The sequence below is a fragment of the Equus przewalskii genome, chromosome 1 (genome assembly GCF_037783145.1).
Source record: "Equus przewalskii isolate Varuska chromosome 1, EquPr2, whole genome shotgun sequence".
Taxonomy (NCBI): Eukaryota; Metazoa; Chordata; class Mammalia; order Perissodactyla; family Equidae; genus Equus; species Equus przewalskii.
In genome coordinates, this window is record NC_091831.1 from 35500322 (window position 1) to 35524387 (window position 24066).

Genomic DNA, 24066 nt, shown 5'->3' on the forward strand with positions numbered 1-24066 from the left:
GCCAGGCCCTGAGCTCCTGCATGTTCCTGTCATTGGACCAACCTCCAAGTGATGGCATGTCCCTGAGTTCTCTGGCTCTGGCTTCTCCCCGACTCTTCTCTGCCAGGGATTCTTCACAAAGCCATAGGTCTATAAACACTATCTGATGACTCCCAAGCTGTATCTTCAGGCCCAAGCTCCACAGCCCTGCATCCAGCTGCCTGTTCTCTATTTGGTTCCCACCGGGATTTCAAACTTACATGCCCAACATGAAACTCTTGGATCTTCCACTCCTATTCTTCTCCCAGTCTTCCCCATTTTTGTTGCCTGCCCCACCATCCGACCAGTGTCAGGCTAAAAATCTAGGAGTCATCCTTGAATCCTCTCTTTCCTACACATTCTACATCCTGTCCATCAATAAATCATATTGGCTACACCTTCCCAAAGTATGTCCCAAGATATTTCTCACAAACGCCATTGGTGCCACCCACCTCCAAGTTCCCCAACTTCTTTTTCTACTTCAGCAGCTGCCTAACTGGTCTCCATTTTAGTTCTTGCTCCTCAAAGTCCATTGCCTGCCCAGCAGCCAGAGTAATATTTAAAAACATCTATCAGGTCAGATCAGTCCCCAATTGCAAACCTCCGGTGGCTGCCCATTAAACACAGAATAAATTCTCTATGGGGGCCTCCCAGGCCCTACAGAATCCTGCCCTGTAACTTCTCTGGTTTCAATAGATGGGCTCCAGCAGGGCAGCCTCTGTCCCAGCATCAAGGTCAGTGCCTAATGCAAAGGATGCTCACCAATAGTTTGCTTTGCTTTGGTTACACTAGTCTTTCCGTCCCACAAGCACAATAACTCTTTGCCCCAGTGTCTGCTCTCTTGCAAAGCCCTGTTCCCCTGGATTCACATGAGTGGCTGTTACTTGTGGTTAACTTTTGGCCCACGTTTCACCCCTCAGAAAGGTCTTCCTAGGCTTCTCCCCACCCCAGCTAAATTGCTGTCATGTCCTATTTTCTTCATGACGTTAACTCACTCCATAAGGCTATATTATTTATTGACTTCTGTTTAGTTTCTCCCCCTGCCTAGAAGGTAAGTAAGCTTCAGGAGGGCAGGGGCGATGGTTGTTCGGGTCACCACTGTATTCCCGACACCAAGAACACTTGGTGGCCACGTCACGTGCTTAAGAGTCATCCAACGGGTGGATCAATGAAGTGAATCACACATGCTCACTCTCAAACATTTTTGGAGTCATCCTATATTCTCCATGAAGAGAGAAGATGACACTGCTTCTCCTAAAGGGGTTCATGGCACTTCCTATCAGTGAAAAAACATCTCACCTTTAAGTGTTCCTTGGAAATTCCTCTAGCGTTCTTGACATTAATGAATGATCTGAGGACTTGCAAGTCCAAGGCCGGACATAGAGTGGCCACAGCCCTTCGAAGGAAAAATTTGAGTCCTAGATCCGTTCCAAGACTCACTGCAGAAACCAGCAAGTGTGCCTTTATATGTAGGAGATGTGATTGCTGAGCAGTCATAAATAAAAATTTATTAAATTCAATCACATTATAATAAACACATTGAAAAAGTTCATCTTTAAAGGAACCCATAGCAGATTCTTTTATAAGGATAAAAGTGTTTTACTGAATGATCACCCCTTAATTTACTGGTGCTGTCAATGTGCATTTGCATAGGTTACATTTTCTCAAAGCAAAGGTGCACTGGCATGATGGTCCTGGAAATTAACTCCCTTTGAAAACATACCGTGGCTTGCCGGAGAGTGACATACTCTGCCTATAGAGAAAAATTAATTAGCTGGAAATAATTGACAAATCATTTTTTCTGCCCGACGAGTCTGTAAACATGGCTCCTTTTTCCAGGAACAAGAAGCAGCAAAAGATTTTCCTCCATTCGTTCCTAAATAGTGACATGTTGTAGAGAATGGGGTTTACGGCCGAGTTGGCAAACGTGAAGGCCACCACCCAGAAGAAGAGGGTCGGCCAGATGACCAGGTCTTGCTTGAAGCTCTGGATCAAGATGAGGAGGATGGTGACGATGATGGGGCTCCACATGATGAAGAAGGAGACCATGAGCAGGAAGAGGGTGCGGAAGAGCCGGAAGTCCTGCCGGGACACGCGGATCTGGTGGCTCTCGGAGTAAGCCTGGCTCACCGTGAGCCTTTTCCTGGATGCCTTTGTGATCTGCAGGAGCACAAAACAGAGCTGGTGGCACATTTTACTGCAGGCTGTCAGGGGCGTTTGGTTTCGGAGCAGCAGAGGGCCCAGGAATTGGGATCTGCCATTCCCGCTGCCTGGGGCTATTTGGCTTTGGAACTTTGTATGGAGAGAGCTGCCTTCTCAGAGGCCTGGCACTCTGCCTGTGATTAGGATGCACTGGAGAAATGGGGCAGCTGGCTGGCCTCCTGAGAAATGAGGCAGGAAACCATCCATGTTGTAAATAGAGTTGAAGAAGGGAAGTGAAGAGCCTTGCATGGATGGTGTAGAAGAGAGATACGTGAACAGAAGCACGTTGCTATGGTCCGAATGTCCCCCCAAATTCCTATGGTGAAAGCTAACCCCCAAGGTGATGGTATTGGGACGTGGGCCCTTGGGAGGTGATTAGGTCATGGGGACAAAGCCCTCATGAATGGGATTAGTGACTTTATGAAACAGACCCAAGAGAGAGCTCCCTTGGCCTTCCACCATATGGAGACACAGGGAGAAGCCAGCAGTCTCCAACCAGAAGAGAGCTCACCAGACCCCAACCAGGCTGGTGCCTGATCTTGGACTTCCAGCCTCCAGAATTGTCAGAAGCAAATTTCTATTGCTTGAAAGTCACCTAGTCTGTGGTGTTTTGTTATGGCAGTCTGAACAGACTAAGACACACATTTTCCCTGTTATTTCTTTTTTTAAAAGAGGTAAGTAATTATTTGTATAAAAGCAATATGTGCTCAAGGTACAAACTCAAACAATGTGATACTGAAGGAGATCAAAAATATATATATAAGGGGGCTGGCCTGGTGGCGCAGCGGTTAAGCGCGCACGTTCACCGGTTCCCCAGTGCGGACATGGCACCGCTCAAAAAGCCATGCTGTGGTAGGCTTCCCACATATAAAGTAGAGGAAGATGGGCACGGATGTGAGCTCAGGGCCAGTCTTCCTCAGCAAAAAGAGGAGGATAGGCAGCAAATGTTTGCTCAGGGCCGATCTTCCTCAAAAAAATAAATAAGGCCTCTAGCCTCTGTGCCCTCCATTTCCACTCCCTAGAAGTGACCAAAATGAACCGTTTCCTATATGTCCTTCTGGAATGCTCTTCCTCCACACACATGCCTGGCTATGGGATCGTAGGTGCCTGCACTTCTGCTTTGTACATGAATGGGACCACGCCACACCCCGCTCTGAACCTCGCTTCTTTTTCACGTAGCAGTATACTTTGGTGCTCATTCCATATCAGCTCCTCATTCTTCTTATCTTGTCAGTGATTCCATAGTGTGGCTGTACCACAATTTATCCAGGCCCCTATTGATAGGTATTTTATTTATTTAGCCTTTTGTGGGGGGGGGGGGCATGTAGGTACTGGCTGAAGTGGCAGAACACATGCTTCTCCCTCTCCGCTCCCCTCCAGGGTGTTGGGTGGGGAAGAGGGCAATGGGACCTGGCATAAGGGTGTGGCCAGGCCAGGCAGAAAGGGAGCACTGAACCCCCACGTGGGTTCCTTTCGTTTCTTAGGGACAGTTGAAAATGGATCCTAATCTTGCCATGGGCCCGAATTGGGGGCTATGGAAGGTGGATGAGATCGGAGGCTGCTCATTTGCTAGGACAGCTGCTGCCCAGTGTCAGTCCAAAAGTGAGGCTGGGTCTGAGAAGGGCCCACCAGCACCTGGGGTGGGGGGATGGGCGCTGTTTGGGAATGATCCCCTGATCAGCAGGGTCTGTTGGCACCACCACCAGCTACGTGGAGATCAGAGGCGACAGCCAGCTGATGGGGACAGCCACCTCACCAGGGCATCCGTGTCGTTCCTTGTCCACGAGGGAGACCAGGGCACAGACAGAACAGTCGACCCTGCTCCCCCACCCACCCCATGCCCATCCCGCACTGTCGGGAAGGGGAAGCTCTAAACTGACTGTGAGATTGATGGGTTAAAATGAGCAGGCATACCCCAAAAATGACCAGAAAGTTCTGGAATCAGACTTTGGTGTCATTAAAGGTTGCCCTTCCCAGGAAGAAAGAGGAGCCGATCAGGGCACTGCTGGTGACATTTGTTGAAAAATCAAAACCATTTCCTATTTATGCCCCTAGTTGAGAGGTGACGATTGGTGGGATAAACATCCTTGGGCATATCTTTGCACGCCTAGGTGAGCGTATCAGTAAGTAAATTCCTAACAGTGGAACTGCTAGAACTTCTAATATTTTGTACTAATGAGCAGGGCCAGCATTATAGCAGAGGGATTGTGGGCAAGGAAGGCAGCCTCGGCTACATGGGTTGAGAAGGAAGTTCTGGACTCTTCTTTCAGGAGACCTTGCAGGCATTTCTCCCTGGGTCTCCGGTCCAGTCTCTTCCGTTAGAGGGTCTTGCTTCAGCGTCAATCAGAGAGGCTGGTTGTTAGTTGGCAGCAGGCAGCTTTGGACGTGGAAATGGCCCATCACCTGAGGCGGCCTGACCAGATTAAAATAAAGCCCTGCGGCTCCTCTCATCCCACTGTCCCTCATAATCACAGTATGTTTGGAACACTCCAACGCTTTATAACATCTCAAAACCTCAGTGTTGGAGCGGGATGGGGCCCAAGCGTCAGGTGAGCAGTGCTTCTCAGACTCCTGTGCCTGCGAGACACTGCGTGACGCTGTCTCAATGTCGATTCCGGCTCGGCAGGTCTGGAGCAGAGCTGGCATCCAGCATTTCCAACAAGCTCCTGTGTGCCGCCACTGCTGCCGCTGGTCTGAGGACCAAACCTTGAGTAACCAGGGCCTACTCCCCTCCTTCATTCTACAGGTGAGGAAATCTGCCTCCTGGGAGAGGGTTTAGTCAAACTACTTCGAAAACAGGAGTCTTGGAAGTGCTCACTGCAGAGAGCAAAAACCTCGTGGAAGCTGAGTCTGTGAAAGAGAAGGTGCAGCTGCCATTTAAGTGTGTCTCCATGGTGCAAGGTGGTAGACACGCTGTGGGAGTCTGACCTCCCTGGTGGCTGGAAAGAGTCCAGTGCGCAGGTTCAGGCTGCCCTGGGGATGCAACCAGTGTCCTGTCCTTCTGCCTAATTCGAATTGTCCTCTAGGCATAGTCAGAGGGCAGAAGGCCTGCTGTCCTCTATCCCTTGATCAGCTTCAAGGATGCTCCGAGGTAGGGGGCAGGGGCTGGTGATGGCGGGAGGGTGGGGGACAAACCGACGCACAGCTAGTCCAGGATGTGATGGGGCACTGTGCCTGTTAGCCTGACATGCTTTGTTCCAGCCTGTGACCCCCGCCCCTAGGGAAGAGATCCAATTCAGAATGTCTTGGCCATGCTCGTGGTCGCTGCTAACTCCCATGTGCTGAGTCTGGTCCCATGTCCTCCTGCTTTTCCTGCAGGAGCAGGCCACTGGCCACACAGTGGGTGCTTAAATGGCCTGGAGACTTGAATGGCCACAAATCTCACTGTTAGCTCTGTGCTGGCTTTCCTAGGCCCATTCCCCTAAGATTCTTGAATCTCAAGAGGGGAAGCAATTTGAAGGTAATTAGCATCATTCACAATTCGGGCAAGTTCAACTCCAAGATGAGAATGCTTAAAATATTCTCCTTAGAACACTTCTAACCAGCTAATTAAAGGATAGCCGTTTCCTTGCTTTATGATTAAAGTAATTGCTTGCTTGCTTCTGGGTAGCAGTTCAGGTCTTGGTGATGGGGACCAGGGCAACAGACGCTGAGTGAACAGGCCCTTTTCACCTCCCACCTGCTCCCCAATAGGAACAAGAACAATAGGAATCTGGATCCCTGAGCTTTATGGAGGCTCCCTGTGCGCCAGGCACCTCGCTACACATTTGTTTTATAAATTGTCACATTTAATCTTTACAACTACTCTTCGGATTTATACTATTATTATTCCCACTTCAGAGGCAAGGAAATTGAACCTCAGGAATTTAAATAACCTGGTAAAGTTCACTCCTTTATGATGATCAATGTCAAAGCCCCCATCTGCGGAAATCCAGCTCCGTTGCGCTAAAGATGATCCAGTGTGCAAGGCTCCAATGGGGCGCCATCGTCCTCAGCCCTGCCCTCCACCGCCTGCTCTGCAGGGTGGGCTTTCTCAGGACACAGCCCACCATCGGAGACCCACATGCTGGAGGTCACATTGGCACATCCAGGTCTGGAGGTGTAGAATCAACGTTAGGGGAAAGCTGTTATCCTAAGACTCCTTTGGCCAATAGACGGGGGAGAGTCACAGCTGGGCAGGGGCGGGTAGGTAGGAAATCGGGACATGGCACCACCTCTGAGGACGGTGTCACTCTAGGTCTAGGTGCAGCCTGCAGGGGCACACACGGGGTGATTCCAACAGCAGCCTCATCGCTTGTGCTGTCCACAGTGCCCTGCCATAAGGATGGAGTCCTCGGTACAGTATCTTGTGAATATTTTTTGAATGAATGATGTTGATGGAAGTTCACATTTGTCGAACATTTTCCGTGTACCTGGCCCTGTACCTATCACTTGGTTTCCCTCTTTACATTCTCCCAATCATTCTGTGGCATGTGTACTTGAGGATCCCCATTTTACAGATGAGGAAACTGAGGCTCAAATAGTTAAGGAAATTGTCCAATAGAACCCAGGCAAGAAGTTGCAGAGCTGGGTTCCCGACCTTGGCAGCGTGACTCTAGCCCGTGCTCTTAATCTTAAACCACTTCCTTCCCGCCCTCTGCGATCTCCGTCAATGGCAATTCTTCAGCTTAGCCTTTAACTCCAAGCTCTAACGTCAGGAGCTCTGAGAAGGCCTTCTGGTTCCTCTCCGTCTTGGCATCCGGCAGCTCTTTGTTTCAGAGACTCACGTGGCACTTGACATATATACTATGTGGTAGATGTTGACGGGTCATTCTCACCTCTGACCCCCTCACCAGACGGCAGGCTCCTGGGGGGCTGGGCAGTGCCGTGGCGTCTGTGGCCCAGGGCTCTAGAAAACGCCTGCCAATGACTGTGACTGATTCATGGGCCAAGTGAATACTGGTTGGGTTTTTATTAACACTGACTGATGCTACCATTTCCTTCTGTCCACAGTTCCCACAGCTTTCTGGGAGTGAGCAGGAAAAAGCTCCCATTATAATTAAATGAGGCTCCTCCCCTGCTCCCCTCCCCACATTAGATGACAAGACTAGTCAACTTTTACCCAGGGTTTAAAATGTCCCTGGCGTTGCACAGAATTCTTCACCTGCTTTTACATTACATTAAATGCTCAACTCACTTTTCAGGATTAACTTGAATCCTTAAAACAAGCCTATAGGGTAGGTTCTGTCATTGCTCCATTTTGGGGACTGGAGATGGAGGCCCTGAGAGGCAAAGGGACTTACTCAAGGCCTCAGGGTCAAGTAGGGGACGCATCCCTCAGGGGGAGGCACCCAAACTCTTCATGGCAGGGGCTGGCCACTGCCAGGAGAGGCGACAGAGTTCCCAGGAATGTGCTCCACGCCCCTGGCATCAGAGCCACCTGGCACTCGATACAATGCAAATGCTTGGGCCCACCTTCAGATGCCCCCATTCTGTGGGTCTGACTGGGGCCCAGAAATCTGCCCTTCTCGTCCACTCCCCTGGCAATTCTTGCTCACTCAGGTGTGAAGACTACTAATCTAAGACAGCAGTCTCGGAGGTTTTTCCCCAGTCCTTTGAAGAGAGTCACTTTGTAAAGTCACCGTCTTTTTTTTTTTTCTAAGAGTTTTTTTAAAAAATTATTTTATTGAGGTCATTTTGGCTCATAACATTGTGTAAATTTCAGGTGTACATTATTATATTTCCGTTTCTGTATAGACTGCATCGTGTTCACCACGACCAGTCTAGCTTTTTGTAAAGTCACTGTCTTTTTGAGACTCATTGCCTTCAGGCCCACATAGTGTCTGAAGGCCATGAGGGGACACTCTCCACACCTCACACCTCTTTGCCACACCAAGCCACCAGGCCACGGTGCTGACAGGTGCTGGGAGAAGTCGCTCCCCACTGACACAGCTCCGCCTCTGGTGGTGGGATCTCCTTCGGGGGCTGCTTGGTCAGTCAACAACCTCCTCGTTAGAATTATCAGACAACAGACTCTGTCTTTGCAGAGGGCTCACTCCCTTCCCCCCACCGGCAGGCGGGCACCAGAGCTGGGGAATGAGGGCCCAGCATGGAGAAAGGGCTGTGTATTCGCTTCCTGACACCTTCACGTGAGCTGAAACAGGTTTCACTTCTCAGGAGAGGGTTTTCTAGCTTCAAGCCAGATGCTCACTCTCTTATTCAACAAATATTTCTTGAGCCCCTACTGTGTGCCAAGCGCTCTAATAGGTGCTGGATATACAGAGAGAAACACAGGAGCCCCGCCCACCTCACCCTTCCATTCTAGTGTGTGTGTGGCAAGTGGGGAGGGGGAACAAGAAACACACAAACTGTCACCAAGGGTAGAAGCATCTCGCTGGCCATGGCCATGGTTGCTGGGTGACAATGTAAACTGAGCCCCAGCAGCCAGCATCAAGAGCCTGATCCACAGCCTGATCAGAGGCGCTCGGGAGTGGCTGGGACACTGTGACCCCGGGGAACTGTTGACTGGAAAAAGCCCCTGAAGGTGGACAGCATGGCTGAGTCATGAGGAAAGACAAGCAGGGAAGGCAGAAGAGTGGATAAGGCCACGGCCCCGAGCACTTGAAGCACCTGAGAAGGGAAGAGCCCAGGTGAAGCCTGCTCTCAATCCTTGCCCAGGCGGAACCAGCAGCCAGGGTGGGGACTTCAGAGTAGGGTTTCCCAAAGGAGATTCCGTGGGGCACCCGTCCAGAGAGACGCTCTGTGGGGCAAAGGGGGTCTGCAGACAGATTTAGTGATGCCACCTGCGCTATTCCTGTGTGGGAGAGTCTCGAAGCACATTAGCATAATAAAAGCTCTGAGAAGTCCTGCGGGAAAGAAATCCATTTAACTTTGAGTAACTAGCATTTCCTAAACTCATTTGATCCTGCCCCCTTCTAACGTCTAACATCCCATGGAGAGCTCTTCAGGGGAGACTGCTCTAGGGGAGTAAGAGATCAGGGTGACCTGAAAGAGGCACTGCTCGGGCCTACACATGGCACCCGAGTTAGAGGCAGCAGTGACAGGTGAGAGGCGGAGCTGGTGGGAAAGAGGTGGGGGCTGTATTTACACGTCCCGTGGCTTCAGGTGACTTGCGAATTGTGTCTCCATGAATATAGCTAATTAACATTGATGTTGACTTGATCTTACAGTTACGCTCTTGACAGACAAAGCTTGGTAGATAAGCCGGTTCCATGTCTCCAAGGAACGAACATCTTCAGAGGCAGAGAGATGCAAGCTAGTGGGGGCTGCCCAGACCCTCCATCCACCTGGCGCCCTGCCTGCTGCCAAGTTACCAGCCTGGCAAACCCACAGATGCAAAGTGAGGACAAACGTCACCGTCCTCCTGGGAAACGGGCAACAGTCCGTTTTGTTAATGGGGTGGAAAGGAATTTTTTTTAAGTCTTGAATTTGTATTAACATTGTGATTTTCAAAATCACAAGTTAGATCTCTTTTGTATTAGAGTCTGGCAGTCTGTTCAAAACATTATCACATCCGCACTCTCCTTTTCTTGGGTTAAACAATCCACTGAGGCCCATCTGGCTCCAGAGGAAACTGAGGCGCACAGTAGGTGAGTGACTTGTCTGAGGGCACACGGGAACATGCTTGGACTAGCATCCGGGTCTCGTGACTCCTGGCCGGTGATTCTCCCACTGCCCCAAAGGAGAAGGTGCTGTTGCCCTTTCGATGTGATCTCAGGTTTGTGCCTCACTCACCCAGCGAGGGTTTACTGAGCACCCACAGGCTCTGTTCCAGGCACGGGGCCAGAATAGTAAACAAAATGAAGTCCCTGCCCTCATGGAGCTTGCACTCTAGTGGGCAAGACAGATGATACACAACTAAATACACATAAATGGACTATGACAGGGGTCGTATATGCTTTGAAGAGAAATAAATTAGGGTAAGGAACTAGAGAATGATGGGGAGTCTCTCTCGGGGAAAGCCCTTTAAGCAGAGACCTAAATTTCCCCACCTAAATGATCTGGGGAAGAGAAATCCAGGAGAGGAGATGGCAGGTGCAAAGGTCCTGAGGCAGCATTGTGTTGACGTGTGTGAGGAACAGCCCCAAGGCCAACGTGGACACAAGAGAAGGAGAAGATGAGGTGAGAGGGGCAGGCAGGGGCCGGATCACACAGGGCCTTCAGATGGGGGCCTTGGATTCTGCTCCATGTGTGAGGGAAGTGACGGGATCTAGATTGTGTCTTTGACGCATCACTCAGAGCACCATTTCATAACTGTGAGTCGTGATACATATTCCATTTCACCCAGGAGCTGTTCTGGGTGAACTGGGAGAACTGAAGGCCAGCCATGGGTTATATGCAAAGCGTCTGGCAAGTGATGCACTGTGGTTTAGAGGCAGATGGATAAGGGGACACCTCCCCCATCAGCAGGGCGCCTGGGGTCTCCTGAATGTTTCCAGGTGGGCCCCGGCCTGAGAGAAAGGTGGAGGGCTGGGAAGGCTCTCCACAGAATATGTCAATCCTCCCTCGGCAGGCGGCTGAGAAGTATGAGGCGGGAGTGAAAGGGGCCGCCCAGAATCCTCTGGCCTCTGAGGGACTCAGGAGTGGGACCGCCCTAGAAGGGGTTCAAAGACAGCGCCTGCATTTGACCACCCCTGCTCTTGTGTCAGTTCCCTGTTCTCGCCATGCTCCAAATCTGGGCCCTGCTGTTTATTCTCTCAAAAACCTCAGCGGTACCTTTTCCCAGCATGCTCTGAGAGAAAGATTAGAGGAACAGCCTTGCCTAACAAGTAACAACAGACGAAATTTATTCATCCCCTGCTACAAGCAGGCGTGACGCCGTAGTTCCACCAGCAGCAACTCTTCCCTGTCTCCCAACAGTCTTACAAGGTTGGAATTCTGATCGCCATTTTGCAGATGAGGGAACTGAGGTTCAGAGAAGGTAAGTAACTTGCCGAAGACCACACAGCACGTAAGTGGCAGATTCAGGACTCAGAGCCATGTTATTAAAATAACCCTTTCCACATCTCTGTGTGTGTCTTTCACGGCCCTTGGCTCTTCTCTCTTTTACCCCTTATTCATCTCTCACATTTGTGTAGCACTGACAGTCCACAAAGCGTTTTCACACTAAGTCTCAGCATCGCTCCACCTTGTGTTTCAGGATTTCACTGTGTTGAATAGCAGTGCTGCTGTCTCCCTCTTCCCTTTCTTGTTTTAAGTTAAAGCTCCTTCTAGATAGAGAATGTGACTTGCTCACTCTTGACCAATCTCCACTCCCCACCAACACTTTGCACAGAGCAGATCTTTAACAAATGTCTGAGGAATGAAAGTGTTGGGACGCTGGGGCCAGACTGCCTGGGTTTAAATCCTGACACTGCTGCTTATGAGCTGTGTGACCTTGGGCAAGTCACTTAACCTCTCTGTGCCTTGGTTTTCCGGTCTGTAATTCTTACCAGGATTAAATGATTTAATCCTGACATATTGTAAACACTACATAAATAATGGTTAAGTAATTTTTTAAAAATTCATTCTATATTTCTCCTTTTTCCCTCACTTCTTTTAGTATAAAGATAATAGCTAACACTTACATAACATTTACACCTGCCAGGCCCCTGCTGCAAGCACTTCATAGACCTTAATGGTCTATAAATATTCAGGCCTGAATCTGCCTTTTACTCTTGAACAAGCCCCAAGTGGGGCATCGCTTAAGGGGGGTCACAAAACAACCGGTGGGGAACAGTCTAGGCAATAACATGGGGGGCCATCTCCACAGGGCCCAGGGATTAGCAGACCTGGATGGAGGTTGGCCTGGCTTTGCGTTCTGAGCATCTAAGAAGGTGACAGATCCTCAACTACAGAGAAAGGACCATTAAAGTGGCCAGACGGCGAGAGCGGGGACCTACAGGGCCCCACTTCAATATGCTAATTTGCCAGATGACTCACATCAGATGAAACCAAGATTCAATAACTGTAAAACCTTCTAAAATGAGCTTGGGAAACGTCCCTGCTGTCTGCCTGGGCCCACCCTGTCCACACAACTGGGCTGCCTCGAGTGACAGGAAACAGGGTCGAGGGTCTTCTTTGCGTCCCTGCACACATTCCCTCGGAAGGCAGAGTGCATTTCCTGTCGCAGCGCGCTTTGGAAAGGCGCATTCCCTGGGAGTGGGAGGTAGCAACTGCCAGGTAGCAGGAGGAGCTTCTAGAATGTTCTGTTCCTCCTTCTGTTTCTGGGAGCTGCTTTGGGGAGTGTGGTCAGTTTGTCAGATGTGTGTTTATGCTGGGTGTGTTTTCCTGTATGGATATTATACTTCAATAAAAAGTTTTTAAAAGTGTACTTCTCTTTCACTACCTTGCTGTTCGTGATGGGGAAACACTGGACACAACCCAAAGGCCCATAAAAGAAATTATGTCACATCTGTGTGACGGAAGACAATGAAACCATTAAAAATAATGAGGCAGAGATGTAGGAACTTGTTATGATATAATGTTAGGTGAAAAAAGGAAGTTACAGAGCAGAGAGTATTATCTCAAACTTGAAAAAAAAAAAAACAACATTGGGTTGACCCATGGTGAACAGTCGATAGTTGACCATTTTCTATGGCTCCTCACATATATATGACGCATATCGATGTATACACACACACATACACACACAGCATAAAGTGTGTGTGTGCATATAAATTTATAAGAAAAATAACCTAAAAAATGTATTTTGAACTGTTAACAAAGGGAGTAAAGTAGATTTGTAGTTTCTGTTACACATTTCTATATGTCTTTCTTAAGTTTTTTATAATGAGCTTTTATTACTTTAGTGATCAGCAAAAAAATAATAACAAAAATGACAAAAATATAACTTTTTTTTAAAACACCAAACTCTCGTTCCTCAGGGTTGCAGAGGGGGTGGATCTGGGCCGTGAACTAGGATGGACCGGCACGAACCTGAGGTAACTTCCAACTGGAAATGCTCAGATTCCACCTGCAGCACCCCCCGCCCCCGCCCCGAGCCTGAGTGACATTCAGCCGCGACGCTCGAAGCAAAGGTACCTGTAAGATTTTGGAGTAACTGATCACGATGAGCAGTCCTGGCACCAGGAAGTTCAAAGTAACAAATAACACATCCCAGGAGATTTCTCCGGCAAGGCTGGGCCACACCAGTGTGCAAATCGAAATTTCCTAGTTATGAAAGGAAGAGAACATCATTTGAATGCTGGCTTCTTATCTGGCCTTTAGATCGGTCCCTGCTGGGGGCTGCCTGGCTCTCTTACACAACTGGTATGACAAGAAATCCCAAAATCTCTTCCACTGCCCACACTACCCCACTTACAAATCATTTGCCTCTGACCCTCAGAATAACCATCATTATCATTCCCATTCTCCAGAGGAGGCGACTGGGCCTCAGGTCACCGGCTGGAAAGAGCTAGAGTCGTTTCCCAGGTATGACTCCAGGTCCAGCGGTCTTGCCACTTCCTGGGACTGAGCTGCAAAGAAGCATTTGAGCCTTTTCTTTCAAGCCCTTCATTTTACAGGCAAAAAAATCTGACCCCTCCAAGGTTACATAGATTGGAAGTGACGAGCTTCACACGAGCATAGAAAAACAGGAACGAGGTTTCAGTGCAGTCCACTATGTATGCTGAAGGCCGCCCGGCCTATGTGAAGGCATTAAGTGTTCATTGCAGGGACGTTCAAATCTCTAAAATCTGTCATGCTGCATCATAGAAGGCCATGGCGTCCCGCCCAGTGGTGTAGTGGTTAAGTTCACACGCTCCACTTCTGTGGCCTGGGGTTGGCAGGTTCAGATCCCAGGTGCAGACCCACATACTGCTCATCAAGCCATGCTGTGGCAGCGTCCCACATACAAAATAGAGGAAGATTGGCACAGATGTTAGCTCAGGGCCAATCTTCCTCACCAAAAAAAAATACGGAAAACCACTGGAATATGGCAGAAGAGCATGAAGGTTTGTGACTCTTCTGTTATCACTATGTTGAGCTGAATTCAGATGTTTGTCACTAACTACAAACCCCGAAACATGTGGGGACCTTATTGGATAGTTACTAAGAGCTACTGCAGCAACTTCCTTCCAATGAATAAATAGATCAATGAAAAGAGACATATCTACCTATTTATCCATCTATCTACCCACCTATCTATGTGTCCTCCCAAACACAAATTTCCCCTGCCTGCTTGACTACAGGAGCAAAACTATTTAGAAAACAAGTTGTCCTAAACACTTCCAGCATGTAGAACATATTTTTACGAGCATGTTCTGTGTAAAACGACCATATTATTGACTTTTGGTGGACAAGGCTTCTTAACCAACGTCCAGAAGTAGCACCATACATTCATTCAACCAATATTTGTTGAATGCTATACTAGGCAAAGAATTTTTATCATTTCCCAATATCTATCATAATTGGGTGGTTAAACTCAAAATAGAATCAAATAGTCACTTCTTTTTCTATTCAGTTTCAATAGAAAATAGCAACCTCTACTAGTCTCTGAGCATTTATTCTGGGCTGGGAAGCACTTCACATCCATTATCTCACTAAATGCTCACCACGACCTTTTTGAAAGGCATGTTATTATTTTTCCCATTACACAGAAGAGGAAACTAAGGCTTAGAAACATCCTCGTAAACAATAGTCTAAAACACTAAAGGTGTAATCCTTTTTTTTAAAAAAAGATTTTATTTTTTTCCTTTTTCTCCCCAAAGCCCCGCAGTACACAGCTGTACATTTTTCGCTGTGGGTCCCTCCAGTTGTGGCATGTGGGATGCTGTCTCAGCGTGGTTTGATGAGCAGTGCCATGTCCGCGCCCAGGACTCGAACCAATGAAACACTGGGCTGCCGGCAGCGGAATGCGCGAACTTAACCACTTGGCCACGGGGCCAGCCCCAGGTGTAATCCTTTTTAATCATACAATATTTCCCCCCAAGAGCTAAGTCGTCATGAAGGTTATCCAGGGGCCTGCCAAGAAAACTCTAAGGCTAGTCAAACAGCAGAGATTGAAAAGACGAGTGAGGATGTTCCTGCCTTTTCCCATTTGGTAGGGATGGCTCACGAACGTATGCGACTTTCCAAGCCCTTGTTCCTCCATCCCCACCTGCACTGTGCACATCTGATGGGAGATCTTTCTACATTTTGGTGATTGGAAAGAAACTCGTGTCTCTCAAAGAGCTTCTGAATGTCGGCAGAGTGGTGACATGGCTCTTTCGATAATCCGTGCAGCCTTCACTTGCACTCAGACCTCTGCCCACCGCGGACCCCTCACTCCAGGACACTGGTGGGCGGCAGACGTGCTGAAGGAGCAACCAGAAGAAACAGCCTCCAGCCCTGAACACAACTTGGTCTCTAATGCCTATACTTGTGGTGGGAAAATGTATAGGGAGGGGAGAAAAACAGATGACCCCAGAACCATTTCTTAAAACTCCCGAGAGGCCCCAACACTTTGCGAAATTCTTCTCCAGAATGTCTGCCAAAATCGCTCCAGGATTGACAAGATTTTGTAGGAGAATGTCTAATGATAAAACAAGGTGTTCTCCCTACATTAGGGGCAAAAATGTAGATCCCTAAATATGCATGAACTAGCCCAGGGCTGTTGAAGAAAATGTGTAGGCCTGAATGAACAGCTGCACCCCTATGCACACACCCACACACATACGTAGAAAAAAGACTGGAAGGATACACTCCAGAAAAGGAAGAGAGACTGCTTCTAGAGGGGACTCTTAAGTTATTTTTATTCTTTGGCTTATCTGAATTTTCTAAATTTTCCATAATGTACCCTTATTACTTTTATAAGACTGAAAAAATGGAAGTCAGTTTTTAAGAGAAGTTAATTTTTAAGAGAAGTGATGATCCAACATGAAACATAGATTATCATGATAGTTTAGCAAATCTAACCAGCTATTTTTTCAACAAAGACAATAAACTCATATCAAGGAGCCTCTCAAATTCCATGACTCTGATGAAGATGCTTTTTCACCTTTTGACTTGTGGCAATCACTCCAGGCACAGAATGTGATGAGGAAGGAAGATAGGAACTCTGCACAGCAGCCCCATACACCAACTAAGAGACAGTGTGGCTAGCCTGTGTGGACTAAATGACCGATTTTTATGCTCTTTAAAAAGCTTTATATGGTATCGTTGGTTATGCAATGTTTATTTTCATGAAAAAATAAAAAAGCAGGGGCTGGCCTGGTGGCACAGTGGTTAAGCTCATGTCCTCTGCTTCGGCAGCCTGGGATTCACAGGTGTGGCTCCTGGGTGCGGACCTATGCGTGGCTCATCAAGCTATGCTGCGGAGGCATCCCACATACAAAACAGAGGAAGATTGGCACAGATGTTAGCTCACAGACAATCTTCTTCACAAAACAAAACAAAACAAAACAAAAACAAACATTAAAAACTAAAAATAAAAAAGCAGGCCCACAGTCAGAGGTCTAATGTGATGTTAGGATTCTGTTTCTGTGGGAAAATCCATTTGACTTAAGTCATTTTATTCCAGGTTTTCTCTTCCAGGCTGTGACTTGCAGAGGAGTTTGGCAATAAGTCAAATCTGGAAGGTGGGGGCATGAGTGTTATAATATTCTCTGTACTTTTTCTGCACCTTTGGAATGTTCCCTGATTTTAAGAAGGAAATTTGAAAACCAGAACTGCCAGGCCTACTTTGTTACTGAGCTACAGAAGTAGAGTCAGCCGAGTCAACGACAGTGACCTTTAATTCATTCGTTCAACCACTCAGGACCATGGAGGATGAGCCACTGTGAGGCCACAGTGAGGATGGGCAAGGCTGGTCCCCGCCCTCAAGGAGGCTACCGTGCGCTCAGAGGGAGGAGAGCACTGGGGAACTTCAATACAGGGCAGCCAGCTGGAAGTGCCCAGAGAGCTACAGGTGACAGGGCCACCTGGGAAAGCTGCATCCAGGAGGGGTTGTGTCAGCTGGAAGGATGGGGCTTCACCCAGGGGAACAGGGAGGCTGGAGCTCAGATCAGGACCAGAAGGGCTGAAGGCGGGAGGCCACGAACAGTGGTGTTAAGCGTGGTTAAGAGTGACATGTATCCCCATCCCAACCCCCACCTCTCCCTGGCAATCTCATCCTTTCCATGGCTGCTTCTTGCAGATGATGCTGCAATCTACTCTGTCCAGCCCAGTCTTCTCCTGAAACCCAGACTCGCCCCACTGCTCTGGGGACATCTCTGCAGGATGCCTCACAGGCACGGCAAGCCTCCAATGTCCCATGCCCAGAAGGTTCCATCTCCTGTGGTCACCGACTCAAGGCATGGAGGTGCCATTCCCCAAACTGCCAGAAACCTGAGCACTGGCCTTCGGCCTTCTTCTTCCTCCCTGTCCACTCAGGGGGAACCTCTAAGATCTGCCTTAGTGGTTATCCAACCCACACACATATCTCATTCTTGCTGGCCCACCTCCTCCCAGACCAGGCCATCTCTCATCTCGTACATCTAGGCTCTCTAAAGGGGTGTACCTGGCCCTTCTCCAGTTGGCCCCTGCCAGCACCATCTCTTGCCAACACGTAGGCTATTCCTCTGCGTGTGACGCCCCTCCAGTCCCCCACGTCCTTGCCTGCCTAAACTGCCTCTCACCTTCACACTCAGCTGACGTATCACTCCTTTTCTAAGAAGACTCCTGTGGTTGGGGACATCTGTCTACAGGCACTGCTCAAATGCTGACCCCTCCCCACACAGGCTGACTTATTCGGAAGTGCCAGCCGATTCCAGCTGTTTCCTGTCAGCCTCTCTAATGATTCTTCCCGGAGTACCCCTGGGAACCCCTTCGTAAACTCTTCTCCCTGCCCCACCTCTTCAAACAAAATGGAAGACTTCAAGGTCACTCTAAGGAACTAGGAACCCTAGCTGGATATCTCTTCTCCCATCAGCTTCCCAACAGAAAAGAAAGAAAATATCAGTGCAAGAGATGGACTGACTTTCTTACAACTATCCTCTAATATTTACAAAGGCAAGCAAACCATGTTTGTCTCCTCAGCCAATCCACACTCAGTAGAGACACGATGGCGTTATTGGCCTGGTATTAAATCAGGGCAGGGTGGAGCTGTGGGACCAGGCACTCCTAAGGAAGTGTGAACTCATAAGAGAGAGCACCAGAGGCAACGGACAGGCCCGAACTAAATCTGGTTCCATCCTCGGCCTCCTCTGTGACTTCAGGCATTTCCTCTTTCAGAAAATAAACAGAAGAATGCCTACTGTGGGGTTACCGTGAGGACAGAATTGTGCCAGGGTCTGGGACCATCTGCTCAATAAATGGACCTCCTTGAAAAGGAGGACAGTGTCTTAGTCATGTGACTCCTGCTGGGGGATGGGGAGAGGGGTGCTGGGTACATGTCTGTAGAATAAATGGGCAGCACATTCCGGCCAGGGTGGATGGTCCATTCCACCTGCCAATGAAGGAAACCACCCTGCCTGGGCCACCGCACACACGGCCAGGAATTCCATTGGAACAGGCTGAGCTGAGCTGGCTAAGATGTCTAAGTTGTCAGGCTGTGTCCACCCTTTACAATGGCAGTCTATTATTTTACAGCAATCAGAAGAATTACACTGTTTAAAGAATGTTTACAATGTTTATAATCAAAGATAAGGAAACTAATAAAAGCTGGCAATCCTTGAGTGCTTAACTGTGTATGTGCCAGGTGTTAGCCCATTTACTGAACATTAGTCCCCATGACAATCCTATAAGGTTAATGCTGTTATCTTGCCCATTCCGCAAATAAGGAAAGGGAGGTATAGAGAGGTGGAACCACTCGCCTCTGTCACGCAGCTTTTAAGTGGCAGAGACGGGATTTAGACTCAGAACGTTTGGCTCCAAAGCCTCACACTCCTAATAACAAATTATCTAGCACTTTCTAGATTATCTTTCATGTCATCCTCCCTTCACGGAAGTCTTAGAGAGTCTGTTCACTCTGGCCTGCTGGGCACACACTGCCCCCATGGACAAAGGTAATCAGGGTCCCGTCTGGAGGAGGGGGCGCTCAGATAAGCAGAAAGCTCTGACAGCCACTGCTTCCCTGGCCAGCTCTCCTCAAGGGGAGGGAGCCGGTGTCTGCTTGGGCCTAGTTCGTTCTCCAAGCTGGTGGTTTGGGTAGGAAAATGTCCCCCATCCAAAACCGCCATATTTAGTGTCCCAGTGGGAGGGGGCAGGCAGAATCTACAGCCAGGAAGCTGGGAGCAGAAGATTGAGAAAACAAGCCTCTGCTAATTTTAAATGTGAAACTCAGTTCAGTCTAGACCAGATCCTTCTCTGTCTCTTTTTTTAAATGGCTGCACTCTTCACTTTTTTTTCCCACTGTTTGTCGTTCTTTTCAACTTACTTCTCCAACCACAGAGCCTCAGTTTGCTCACCTGTAAAATAAGATGTTTCCTATATGCTCAGGTTACAGCTCTTGACGAAGCAGGGACATTTTCTGTTTGCTGGTTTACTGGCAGGAGGGGGCAGGGCAGGTAGGGGAAAAGACAAAGAGGATGACGGAGAGCTGGAAAGGACTGGCTCAGTTTTTCATTACAAGTGCCCTGGCCCCCATCTTCTGAGGTGTTGTGCGGGCCCATTCTCTCCCAGCGGCTTTGTCCAGATTCCTCTCCAAAGGCTCTTAAGACCAAGGAAGCGTTTCTGCACTAAAACTTGAGACGTGTGTGTGCCTAGCCCCAAGGGGGCCTGAGGGAAGGGCACCGCGACCCAGATCTCCACAGAGGCACCTTGCAGTACAACTGTGGTCATTCCAGAAGTGCTATAGAGGGCACCAACCACACACACAGGCCCTCCCAGGGGTAAAATACACAGCGGCAAGATGTGGAAGGTCCCCCACCTGTGCGAAGGCCCTGTCGTTCAAACAACCCCCTGTGTCCATGTCAGCCAGCAGTTTTAGTTTGAGCTTTTGGCAGGGAGATGACAAGAGCCTCATTTTTCAGAATAATTTGCCCATTAAGTAGGAGTGTACCTAAAACAATCGTAAAAGGGAGAGGCACAAGATACACGTCTGGAAACACAAGACCCCTTTAAGATATATGCCATTTGCGCTTTAATTCTCTGAGTTTTTCTCAAGGGATTTTTTTCTTACAGAAAAAAATGAGGAGAAATCCCTCAAATTCTGTGAAAAATACAGAAACACTGTAACTCAGTGAAAGAATAACTTAAAAAATCAAAAAGCTGATGGTAGAACCCCAGCCGCCAGCTGATCCCATTGGTCTGGAGTGGGGCCTGGTCTCCCACTTATTTAGAAGCATGTATGTGACCCACCTGGATTTTCAGGTGTATCTTAGCTGAGAAGGAAAGACTTGCCCAGAAAGCTGGGGTCCTTGGTCTGCCCATGCCAGTGGCGCTCCACCAGCTCCGCTCAGCTAATCCCTGCTTTCCTGGCCCCCACTTGAGCTGATGTGGCCACAGGCTTACACCTTCTTTGATTAAGTGCCACAGGCCTGACACAGTTCCTGCCTGTTAGTCATTCGAGGCCTTAAAACAAAACAAAACAAAACAAACAAACCAAAACCCCACACTGTATTTCACACAAGCAATAAAGTATTAAGAAAGAGACCTTCAGGTTTGATTTGTGTTAAAAAGAAGAAAGATACTGCTTACACGAATGCAGACTTCTCCTCACTCCACAGTATAAGGCCTGTGGGAGAGGCTGATCTGAGGAAACCCCCAGAGAAGCCCACCTCTGTGTCCAGGCTCTGGAGGACACACCCAAGGGGGCAGCCCCTCCCCAGACTGTGTTCACCAACACAACTAGAAGCCTTCCCCCGGGTGACATCTCATATCCCCTGCCTCCATACCCTCCTACCCGCTCCAGTCAATGCACAGGCCTCGCTTTGGGACTGTGGTTTGTGCCGGGCTTGCTCAGGTCGCCCCGCACTCCCTGCTCAGGCCAAGGTTGACTTTCCAGTCCCCGGCCAGAAAACCAGCGACCTCTGTAGGGAAAGGGAGCGCGTGGAGAAGCGCGCCTCGGGCGGACCCTCGGGGAGGCTAAGGAACCAGGACTAGAGCCTTCCTGCAGGGCGCACAGACCTAAGCCTTTTCCCTCTCCCTCCCCGCGAGGCGCCGGGAACCCAGCACACCAGGATGACAGAACCGCCCGCCCCTGTCCTCCACCATGGCCTGCGCTCAGGTCAGGCGTCGGGGGTGAATCTCCGCGCGCAAACCCTGCAGTCGCGCAGTAGGACAGCAGTGCGCGCCGCACCCGGGATTCTGGACCGCGGGACTCGAGAACACCGGAGCCAGGGTCGGAAACTGTCCGCAGAACCTTGTTTAGACAGTAGCCCCCCCTCACCCGCCATGATCCTAATGACATCTGTGAGCGTGCTGCCCAGAATAAAGCTCATCGGCCCAGCCTCTGGGATCTGCGGAACATTTCGGGCGCTCAGGATACTCTGAAGCCACCCATCATCTAAGGCTCCCAGCGCAAGATCCCGTTACCTAGTCTAATCCTTCCGTCTCACAATTGGAAAAACTGAGGCTTCGGGAGGGGAAGTCACAGTCTTCCTAGAGGCAGCATTGGGTCTGGCGTCTCTGGGTCTGCAAAGCCCTTTCTCCCCAGCCCGTTCACTCGCACCTGCCTGCGGGTTCTCAAAGCAGGACCCTTTCCCCAGCCCGAACTGAGTCTGCTGAGCACGATCTCAGCTCCTCCTCGGACTGAGGGTGAGATACCCTGAGGTTATTCCTTCTTGCACCTCGGCTTCCTCTTTTGCAAAGGAGGGGCTGTAGCACCCGAGGCGAGAAAGCAGAATTCAATAAAATGCGAGTAGCCATTCCGGATCCCCGAAGTTCCGTCTGGCTGGCTGCTAAGCCCTCCGTTATTCCATTAACCTCGCAACAAAGAGTCAGTGTATTTACAGGCATTTTGGGGACTCCACTGACAACGTTTTGGAGGGTGTTTACAGCACCTACATCGCAGGATTGCAGTGAAATTTAAGAGAGAAAACTTTACGGTACCGAGCACAGTGACACAACGATTAAGTGCAACAAATGGCCTATTATTGTTTTGCTGTTTTTGTTAATCATCATCCCAGGTCACCGTTTCCGTCGGATCCCCGCCTGCCAGCCCGGCGCGCGCACCGCCCGGCCCTCACCTGCTCGGCGCCGGGGAGCTGCTGCGGGATGACGTGGAAGAAGATGCAGAGGGGCAGCGCGGCGAGCGCCGAGTAGCCCCAGATGAACGCGAGCAGCACCGCCCGCACCCGCCGCCCCGGGCCCCGCAAGCCGCGCTGCACGCGCACGATGCACACCACGCGCTCCAGGCTGACGGCCGCCAGCGTGAGCATGGTGACGCTGCCACTCAGGCACATCATGTAGAAGAGCAGGTGGCAGACGACCGGGCCCAGCAGCCAGGCCTCGGTCCAGCGCACGGCCAGCACCGGCGGGATGGCGCTAGTAAAGAGCAAGTCCGCACAGAAGAGATTGAGCACCAGGCAGACCGTGGTGCCACGGCGCCGTCGGCGCACCACCAGCACCAGAGCGCACACATTTCCCAGCAGCGACACAGCAAAGATGAGAACCAGTACGACGGTCTCCACGGCGCTCAGCACCAGCCGGTCGTCGCCCTTGACGTCGGAGAAGAAAGGGAAGCGGGTGCGGTTGGTCCGCTCCAGGCTGCGCGGGGACTCGGTGCCCACCGCCTCCGTGAACTCAAGGGACATGCCCGGCGCCCGGCGGCCCGCAGCCGTCTGCGAGCGCGCTCATCTGGGAGGTGACTGTGCGCCTAGGCGGGGAAAGAGAGGGAGAGAGGCGGTTGCGACATCTCTCCTCTGACCCCCTCCCGCCTGAGGAGCGCTGGCGCTGGGCGTTGCGAGCTGAGCCTGGGGCGCACGGGAACGAGGAAGTGCCGGGCGACGCCGGCTGGAAACACCCCGGCTGGGTGGGAGGCGGCAGCCAAGTCAAAGGCCTCCTGCCCTTGGCCAGCTTCGGAGCGCCCTAGGGGCCGGGAAACCCACCTAGTGAACCCCTACCAGCACCCCCGAAACCTCCGCTAGGCCTCTCCGGCCTCCACCCTCCGGGGCGACCCGGTGTGCGAAGCCCTAAATCCACCGATTTAGCTGAAACGGATTGAGAAGTGTCAGAGCGGACTTTTGGAGATGACGCGGGCCTGTGCTGGTTCCAAGGCACCTCCCAGGGGGCCCAGGTCTTTTATCTTTTGAGGGAAGGGGAATCCTTTGTTTTATCATTGCTTAGTCACATGTGACTTTGGGTGGATTATTTCATCTCCCTGTTCTTTCATATATAGTTTCTTTCATATATAAAACGGGAATAATAGTATCTCATTGGGTAATTGTGAAGATCATATAAAGAGATTAACACTTGGCACACTAATTGCTTGTGAAATGTCATCAACTATTACTTACTATAATTGAAACGTGCCAATTTTGCATTCTGAGCAATGATATAAAACACTTTCATGTAAAAAGAGTGGGGACCCCCAAAATCTTGAATAAACTTGACACCCCAGCAATACAGACACTCCAGGGCTCTCAAGTACACACACGGGCTGTGAATGTGCTAAGGCACCCCTGTGTGAGAAGCACTGGGCGGTCCAGTTCCCTTACAGATGAGGAAACTGAGTTATAGCAACAAGTAACTTGTCCAAGGAGGCCCCTGGTAGGTAATAAAAACCAAGTCCCCTGTCCCTGCCCCACACATTTCCACCACATCCCTGCTGTCTAGTCTTCTGTCACAGTAAATTAGGCAGAGAGTGAAAAGGGTGCTGTGACCCTAGACCTGGTGATCACTTCCCTGGCCAGCCACCCTCCCACCACCTACGCCCTCACCCCCTCTCCCCTTTGCCATAGTACCAGGCCCCTCCCAGTGGCCCCTTCTGTCTTGTAATCGTCTCTGTGTATTTATTAAGGATTTGGT

General features: G+C 49.9%; 2 protein-coding genes across 2 annotated transcripts in view; both read right to left on the reverse strand.

Moving 5' to 3' along the window:
* Positions 1-22867, reverse strand: part of PDE6C (phosphodiesterase 6C) — an 89910-nt gene extending 67043 nt beyond the window's left edge. The window contains exons 1-2 of the mRNA XM_070609402.1: positions 22287-22867; positions 13243-13371 (exon numbers count right to left, since the gene is read on the reverse strand). The gene's annotated coding sequence lies outside the window, so the exon portion shown is untranslated. The remainder of the gene's footprint in view (positions 1-13242; positions 13372-22286) is intronic.
* FFAR4 (free fatty acid receptor 4) lies at positions 1501-22905 on the reverse strand. The gene is made up of 3 exons (XM_008520673.2): positions 22287-22905; positions 13243-13371; positions 1501-2178 (listed from the first exon to the last, which is right to left on the reverse strand). The coding sequence occupies exons 1-3, from the start codon at positions 22851-22853 to the stop codon at positions 1789-1791; spliced, it is 1086 nt and encodes a 361-aa protein (XP_008518895.1). The 5' UTR covers positions 22854-22905; the 3' UTR covers positions 1501-1788.
* Positions 22906-24066: the final 1161 nt, after the last annotated feature.

Bases quoted from the DNA above. Each gene is read 5' to 3' on its own strand.
- FFAR4 (XM_008520673.2), bottom strand. From the start codon at position 22,853: ATGTCCCTTGAGTTCACGGAGGCGGTGGGCACCGAGTCCCCGCGCAGC. The intron at 13,372-22,286 runs GTGAGGGCCGGG...TTTCATAACTAG, and splicing joins AGCTCCCCGGCGCCGAGCAG to GAAATTTCGATTTGCACACT. The intron at 2,179-13,242 runs GTACCTTTGCTT...GTGCTCCTGCAG, and splicing joins GTTACTCCAAAATCTTACAG to ATCACAAAGGCATCCAGGAA.